Consider the following 8,577-nt stretch of genomic DNA (forward strand, 5'->3'; position numbering starts at 1 on the left):
CAGCTCCCCTGCACACTAGAGGCGGCAAGGGACCTGCTGGAGCTTACAGCGCCATCCTCCCTTCCAAGGAGGGACAAGTCACCAGGGCCAGTTTGACCCTCGGTGCCGTTGAGGGGCAAGCCGGTGATCATGGGGCAGCAATCGCCATTTCCTGCAAATTGTTCCCCGGCACCAGCTACCCATGCAGTGGAGCCGCACCAGTCCCCCGGCACTGATCACCAGCACCAATGGGCACCACTCCTCTGTGGTCCTCCTATATGGAGTCCTCGGAGGTGGAGTTGTATCACTCCAGCAGGAGCAGAAGATCCTGGCGCCATCGGCAGCCCTACCCGCCACCATGGCCTGGTCAATGGCAGGCTCTGCTCCAGTGGCTATTCTGGAGTCCCTGGGTGTTCCATCAGAGCCGGGGACAGAGCCAGAGGTCGCATTCCAGGTCATCATCGGTGGCCTCGGCATCAGTTGTGCCATCATCGATGCTGTCGGCACTGGGGGCATTGGCTGTAGCGACCGCTGCAGTCAGCTGCCGTGGCTCCAATGTCGGTGGCTACGGTATATGTGGCACCGGCATCCACAGCACCGACGTCCATGGCACCACCTGTTGTGGCCATCGGGGACTGCACCAGGACACCGGACGCCACAAGACCCCCTTGGCGCCGAGGGCAGGGAGCACGACCCACTGCCAGACAGGCTTTTTTGTCTTCGTTCTCACCAGATGAGGCAGTGATGCGCACGTCAACGGCCCCAGCCCTGGAAGACAGCAGGGTCTTGCAACAACTGCTTAGGGGGGGGTGGCACAGAACCTAGGGATCCAGGCGGAGGAGGTGGTAGAGGACGCGGACCCTATGGTCAACTTTCTTGCCCCCTCCGGACCCTCCTGCATTGCCCTGCCACTTATTAAAACTATCAGTGAGGCCACTAAAATCTTGTGGCAGACCCCGGCCACACTGCCTCCCACGGCGAAGAGGAATGAGCAGAGATACTTTGTTCCCTCAAAGGGATATGAGCACCTTTTATACGTCCCCTCCACCAGATTCCCTGGTAGGGGACGCGGCTAACCCTCCCCAAAAAACCGGAAGGTGAAGAAATTAGATCTGTTTGTCAGGAAGGTCTATTCGATGGGGGGTTGCAGCTCCGCATTTCAAATCAACAGGCCGTCATCAGTAGATACAGCTACCGCACCTGCGGAGTGATGGCCAGATTTGAGGAGCTGCTGCCTCAGGACTTCCGCACAGAGTTGTCTGTGCTGGTTGAGGAGGGCAAGCTCATCGCGGGAGCCACCCGCACGATGCAAGGGGGGTAGCCAGGATGAGGAGCTCCTGGCTGCAAGTCTCTGGCCTCCCCTGTGAGGTCCAGCAGCCCATCCAGGACCTCCCCTTTGAAGGCTCGGCCCTCTTTTCAGAAAAGACAGACACAAGGCTCCATAGCCTGAAGGACTCAAGGGCCACACTCAAATCCCTTGGCCTGCATACCCCCGCTACACAGCAGAAACATTTCAGGCTGCAACCTCCGCCGTGGTTCTGCCAGCCACAGAACGGATGGGATGGCTCTTGGCGGAGGAATAGGAATGATGGGAAGAGGTCCCACCCTTCCTCACGCCAGGGCTATGGCCAGTCGAAGCAGTCTTCAGGCCAGAAGCAGACCTTTTTGAAGGCGCGCTCGAGGACGGCGCACCAGCACGAACACTGGATCCACCCCTCCTTACCTTCTTGAGCAGATTGTCCCCTTTCTACCCTGCATGGACCCATATTACATCGGACTGCTGGGGGCTCCGCACGATAGAAGGGGGATACTCCCTCCAATTCTTGGCCCTTCCACCCCCCTTCCCCGTCCCTCTTCAGGGACCCTTCCTGCAAGCAACTCCTCATACAGGAGGTGCATTCGCTCCTATCGCTGGGGGCAGTAGAAGAGGTTCCTCAGGAGCTGAAGAGCAAGGGCTTCTATTCCTGGTATTTCCTAATATCAAAAGCCAAAGGCGGCCTCAGGACCATCCTAGACCTGCAAGAGCTTAACAGGTTCATGGAAAAAACTGAAGTTTCGCATGGTCTCCATTATTCCTTCATTGGATCCAGGGGACCGGTATGCCACCCTCAACTTGAAGGACGTGTACTTTCACATCTCAATCACATCGTCCCACAGAAGGTACCTCAGGTTTGTGGTGAGCCACAATCACTACCATTTCACAGTCCTCCTGTTTGGCCTCTCAGTGGCGCCTTGAGTGTTTACCAAATGCATGACAGTTGTGGCCACGTTCCTGCACAGGTGACAGGTACAGGTGTTTTCATACCTCAACGACTGTCTGATCAAGGGCTGCTCCAGAGAGCAAGTGGAGGCCCAAGTTGGGTTCATAACCGCAACTTTCGACGAACTGGGCCTTCTTCTGAATGTGCGAAAGTCAACTCTGTCCCCAGTCCAGTGAATAGAGTTCATAGGGGCGGTATTGGACTCCATGCAGGCCAGGGCATACCTCCTGGAATCGCGGTTCCAGGCCCTGGGCAACATTTGAAATCTCAGGTAGTTCCCTACCACAACTGCAAGGAATTGCCTAAAGCTTCTGGGACACATGACCGCTTGTACCTATGTGGGGTACAGCAGGCTCAGACTCCGGTCGCTCCAATCGTGGCTGGCCTCGGTATATCGGTTGGTTCAGCACAGTCTGGACAAGATCGTCACCCTGCCTCATCCAGCCCTTGACTCCCTCCTGTGGTGGTTCGACCCACAGGTGGTATGTGTGGGGGTTCCCTTCACCAGGCCTCAGCCATCCCTCTTGCTGGTGACAGATGTCAGCCTTGGGGTGGGGTGCACATCTGGGAGACCTCAGGACACAAGGTCTCCAGTCTCAGGCAGAGCTCGCTCTCCACATCAACGTTAGAGAGCTGAGAGTGGTCCGCCTAGCATGCCAGACATTCCAAGTTTATCTGGAAGGGAAATGTGTATCAGTTATGATGGACAACACCACAGCGATGTTTTATATAAACACATGGGGGTGCACGCTCCTCTCCCCTTTGCCAGGAAGCCCTCAAGTTGTAGGACTTCTGCAAAACTCATTCGATACAGCTGGAAGCATTGTACCTCCCTGGAGTACAGAACGAGTTGGCAGACTATCTCAGCAGGTTGTTCCATGGCCACAAGTGATCCTTGCGCCTGGATGTTGCACACTCCATCTTTCAACAGTGGGGGTTTCCCCAGATAGACCTGTTCGCCACATGATGCGACAAGAAATGTCAGCAGTTCTGTTCCTTCCTGAACCACAGCCTGGGCTCCATCGCGGACATGTTCTTCCTTTCCTGAGAGGGCCGCCTCCTTGTATGCGTTCCCTCCCATCCCTCTTGTTCATAAGATGCTCCTCAAAGTTCGGAGGGATGGGGTCTCAGTGACATTTGATAGCTCCAGCCTGGCCCCGTCAACACTGATGCACATCTCTCCTGGAAATGTCTGTGGAAGCCCCAATCACCTTGCCACTCTTCCTGGATTTGATAACTCAGGATCATGGCTGTCTCCAGCATCCGAACCTTGAATCGCTGCATCTCACGGTGTGGAAGCTCCATGGCTAAACCCAATGGAGCTCGCTTGTTCGGACCTGGTCAGACAAGTCCTTGGCAGTAGGAAACCTTCCACGAGGGCTACCTACCTGGCCAAGTGGAAGAAATTTTCAGTCTGGTCGGTGCAACACCGTCCAACACTCATGTCCATTCCCCTCATACTGGACTATCTGCTCCACCTCAAACAATAGGGGCTGTCCATGTCATCAGTAAAGATTCACTTGGCTGTCATTTCTGCCTTCCATCCAGGTGCAGAGGGCCAGTTGGTCTTTGCCAACCCCATGGTCAGTCGTTTCCTGAAAGGTCTCAACAGGCTATATCCACACATCTGACAGCCAGTCCCAGCCTGGGACCTCAATCTGGTCCTTTCCAGACTAATGGGGCCACCATTTGAATAGCTGGCGACGTGTTCTCTGCTGTACCTCTCATACAAGGTGACGTTTCAGATAGCAATAACAGCCAGGAGGGTGTCTGAACTTAAGGCCTTAACATCAGAGCCTCCTTACACTGTGATTTGTAAGGACAAGGTTCAGCTCAAGCCACATCTGGCTTTCCTTCCCAAGGTTGTCTCCCAGTTTCACGTCAACCAGGACATCTTTCTCCCAGTTTTCTATCCTAAGCCGCACTCAAGCAGCAGGAAGCAGAAACTTCACTCGCTGGACACTGGCATTTTACATTGAATGAATGAAACCGTTCCAGAAGTCCATTCATCTGTTTGTTGCCGTAGCGGACAGAATGAATGGGCTTCCAGTCTTCTCCCAGAGGATCTTGTCGTGGATCACGTCCATGCATCCAGGAGTGCTATGGCCTGGCAAAGGTACCTGCCCCTTTGCTTACAGCACACTCCACCAGGGCACAGGCCTCGTCAGCGGTGTTCCTGGCACATGTTCCAACCCAGGAAATATGCAGAGCAGCGACCTGGTCATCAATACACACTTTCACTCTGCATTATACAATTACCCAACAGGCCAGAGACAATGCAGCCTTTGGTAGAGCAGCGCTTCAGTCAGCGAACCTTTGACCTCTGACGCCGCCTCCAAAAGTTAAGGATAGGAGTCACCTAATTGGAATTGACATGAGCAATCACTTGAAGAAAGTTACTAACCTTCTCGTAATTATTGTTCTTCGAGATGTGTTGCTCATGTTCATTACAATACCCACCCATCTACCCCTCTGTCGGCGTAGCTCGCAAAAAGGAACTGACGGGATGGTGGGTCGGTATAGCCCTATATTGAGCGCCGTGAAGGCGTCCAGGCCAACCCGATGGATGCTGCTGGGGGAAAATCTGGCTGCCATGCATGCAGTGTGCGCACACCTAATTGGAATCGACATGAGCAACACATCTCAAAGAACAACAGTTACGAGAAGGTTAGTAACCGTTTTTCCCAGTCCTTACGTTATGTAGCCAGCCAGTGCGTGAGGCTTTGGTGTTCACAACCGGTTCTGTGTGGTGTTAAGTGACAGACCTTTACACTGCTAAGGTAATGAAACTGCCGCCATAGCCCGCCGTGCTGCAGACACTTGCATGTTGTTCACCTTGGCGCTCGCCAGTGATCGCACAGGTGTCAGTGGGATGGTGTGAGTCAGGTTACCCTCCCCTCCTGCAGGGTCAGGTTGGTACTGTGCAGTACGTCCTTTCCCCAGCGCCGCTGGCTGAATCCCCTGCATTTCTCACTTAGTTCACAATAAATCAGCACAAGTTTTGAGAGATGCCTCCCCCAGCCTAAAGCTGCTGGAAAGGGCTGTCCCACTTTCCAGAGCAGCCAGGTTACCCCTCTCCTGACCGCTGAGCTATTGTGCCCACAGGGCAGCTGCATCTCCTAAACCCCTGCCCGCCAGTACAGAGGCTTCATCTCCAACTTGTAACCCTTGCTTTTTCTTTGCAGGTCGGGAATATGGTTCTTCCAGGAGGTAGGTTCAATCTCTCCTCTTCTGGGATGGGGTAACCAGCCGCCTGCAGCTCCCCAGCTGTGCCCATGGGGGAGCTGTGAGGGCAGCCAGTCCTGAGCCTTGGGGCGGGTGGGCACAGGGAACACACATCACTCAGGACCCCGTCCCCATGTCTTCATAGACCTGGCGTGCCCTGCTGGCCCCGCTCGCGCCCCTAGCACTCCGCGGGCTCCTCCAGTCGCCACCTAACACGCTGCTGGCTGTTCACCTGCATGCCAAGGCAGGGGGTGTCCTGGCCTTGCAGCAGGGGAGGGCAAGGCTGGCTGTGCTGAGGGCAGGCTCGGGTGCACTCAGCCAGCTGTGTCCATGACAGCTTGGCTGCCCTGTGCAGAGTCGTCCTGCATGGGTGGGAGAATCGAGTGGCCCAGTCCCTGTGTGCGGCTGGGGCCCGCTTGTCACCTCTGGGTTCAGCGGACGGGAGGGAGTCAAACGCAGGGAGTCCCGGGTCAGGCTTTTTCATGGACCAGAGAGGTTGATGTAGCTCTGCTTCCCCCTATAGGAAGAGGGGCAGCGCCGGCCCCCGCTGCACATTCCCCTCCTTGCTTTAACCAGCTTGTCTTCTCCCTTTGCAGGCGTTCCCGCTCCCGGTCCAGAAGCCCTCACTACCGCCATTAGAGCGTGGGTCCCAGCGCAGCCCTGGTCTCTGCCCCCTGTGGTGTGGTCGGCTCAGCAGGCCCCGCCAGCCCTGCTGTGTAGCAAAGCTGTACATTGCTGTTCTGTTTTTAAGATGCTAGTATCGGATAATAATAAAAAATCCTCCTTAGCCCTTGCAGGAGCCTTAAACTGGACATATAGGACGAGGCCTCAGATCAGTCTCTGCAAGAACCTGCACCCAGGGTAACTGCCGAGCTTTCCTGTGACGGGGCAGGGCAGGGGTGGAGCTGAGCAGTTTGACTTTGTGAGAAGAGGAGTGGGTCTGCAGTGTAAGGCAACCAGCTCGCACCCTGGAAATTGGGGTTAGGGGGGCAATAGCTGTAAGCCGTGCCCTTCCCCTTAGAATGGCTGTGGCCTGTCCCTGCAGGCAGCAGAAGGAATAAGGCTTGGAGGACACAGGGTGGCTTAGGCTGTGGCTTTCCGAAGGAAAAGTCAGATTCCTCCACCCCAGGCCTTCTCTGCTCGATGGGCTAGTGGGTGCTCTTAGGGTATGCCTAGTGTGCTGAGAGGGGAGGCTCCTTCCAGCGTGTTGGAGGGCTTATTCCTTCACCCTCCCATTCCCCTGGTCCTTCTCGCATGAATAGAGAGCACTAATACCCAAAGTCCAAAGGTGCAAACAATTTGATGTTTATTGGGGTGAACTTCCAGCAAGCTTAAATCCAAGTTCTGTTTTCCTTATTTTTGAATCCCAACTTACTTCCTGTTTGCCCCTAATTTATATAGTAATAGTCTCAGTTATACCTTAACTAATCATTTTACTGAAACTTACCTAACCAATCTTAATATATCGTAACATGATTAGCTAACCAACTATATCCCACCACCTTAATTAGCTTACACCCAGCAAAATTAATTATACAGCAGACAGGAACAATCACAGAACCAGACACAGACCATACAAATAAACAATAGCAAAGTAGGAACTATGACAAAACAAATCAGAAGTGAGGATTTCACAACTACATCTATAAAGACATAAGGGTTTCCTAACTATGTCTATTGATAAGTGACTTCCTACCAAACAGAAAACTATCAAACTAAATTTCCTTTTACATCTTCTAGGCTCTTCCCTTTATCTGGAGGCGATAGATCAGATCACCTTTCTAACAGCCCCAGATTGCCTTATTTCAGTATGACTAGTTTGGAATGTGAGCATGACACCATACACTTCCCAGCTTATGGCTGCCTCTGCTGCTTAACCAAAGGCCTTACCTTAAGAACAGGGCCTCAGACTGTCCCAGTGAGAGAAGGCCCTTACACCAGCAGACAGTGATTTTGATTCTTTCTTTTATACCTCTATAACTAGCGAAATGATAAACATATAGCTTACATTCTTAAAGTATAGGCCAGGGTAGGTGATAGCTAGATGAGTTGCTGTACCCCCTGGAAAACCTCTGAGTACCCCAGGAGTACACATATCCCTAGTTGAGAACCACTGTTCTAGTCCTTAGATCAGTTTGTTGCTCTTCTCTGGACTTTTTCCAATTTGTCCACATCTTTCCTGAAATGTGGCGCCCAGAACTGGACACAGTACTCTAGTTGAGGCCTAAGCAGCAGAGTAGAGCAGAAGAATTACTTCTTGTGTGCTGCTTATAACACTCCTGCTAATTTGATCTGGTTGGTATTAGTGAAACCTGTGGGAATGATCTGCATGCTTAGGATGTTACAAACCAATGGTTATAACCTATTTAGTAGGAGGACTAAAATGGGCAAAAGGGGAGGGGAGCTTGATGTCAAAAAGGGCATTAGCTGTTTGAGACATTGATAACAGAAGAAACTGACAGTGAACGCTTACGGATCAATGCCTAGCAGGTAAAGCACAAGATGGGGTATTAGTTGGTGTCTGCAACAGCCCACCACACACTAGGGAACAGGCTGACTGGCTCCTTACACACCTATCTGTAAAATGTAGGGAAAACACTGATCATGGGAGACTTCAAGTAGAGTGACACATGCTGGGTCTCATGCTGCCTGTATTAAAAATCCTTGTGTTTCAGGGGGCACGGCTTGCTGCTTGGCCCAGGTCATTAATAAAAATGTTAAAGAGGAAGAGGGAACAAAACAAAATCATCACTGAAAAAGTTTGCAGATGACACAAAAATTGGGGGAGTGGTAAATGAAGAGGACAGATTGCTGATTCAGAGCAACCTGGATTGCTTGATAAACTGGGTGCAAGGAAACACTGTGTTTTAATGCAGCTCAATGTAAACCTAGGAACAAAGAATGCAGGCCATACCTACAGGATATTCCCCCAGCCTGGGAAGCTGTAACTCTGAAAGTGTTTTTTTGTGGGAGAGGAATAATTGGTGGAACATGAACTCCCAGACTGATGCTGTGGCCAAAAAAACTAATGTGACTCTGGGATGCATAAGTAGGGGCCTGATTTTCAATCTAAGTTATCTTAAGGGGCCTGATCTTCAGAGTCCTCTGCAGG

At 52.4% G+C, this 8,577-nt stretch overlaps 1 protein-coding gene across 4 annotated transcripts in view; it reads left to right on the top strand.

The window, feature by feature from the left end:
• Positions 1 to 6,277, top strand: part of LOC102941358 (CLK4 associating serine/arginine rich protein) — a 41,258-nt gene extending 34,981 nt beyond the window's left edge. For all 4 annotated transcript variants that reach the window (XM_037884324.1, XM_037884326.2, XM_037884325.2 and 1 more), the window contains 2 exons: positions 5,426 to 5,450; positions 6,062 to 6,277. In XM_037884324.1, the coding sequence (XP_037740252.1) occupies positions 5,426 to 5,450; positions 6,062 to 6,104 (68 nt within the window). In that variant the 3' untranslated portion in view covers positions 6,105 to 6,277. The remainder of the gene's footprint in view (positions 1 to 5,425; positions 5,451 to 6,061) is intronic.
• The last annotated feature ends 2,300 nt before the right edge of the window (positions 6,278 to 8,577 follow it).

Source organism: Chelonia mydas, chromosome 23 (assembly GCF_015237465.2).
Source record: "Chelonia mydas isolate rCheMyd1 chromosome 23, rCheMyd1.pri.v2, whole genome shotgun sequence".
Taxonomy (NCBI): Eukaryota; Metazoa; Chordata; order Testudines; family Cheloniidae; genus Chelonia; species Chelonia mydas.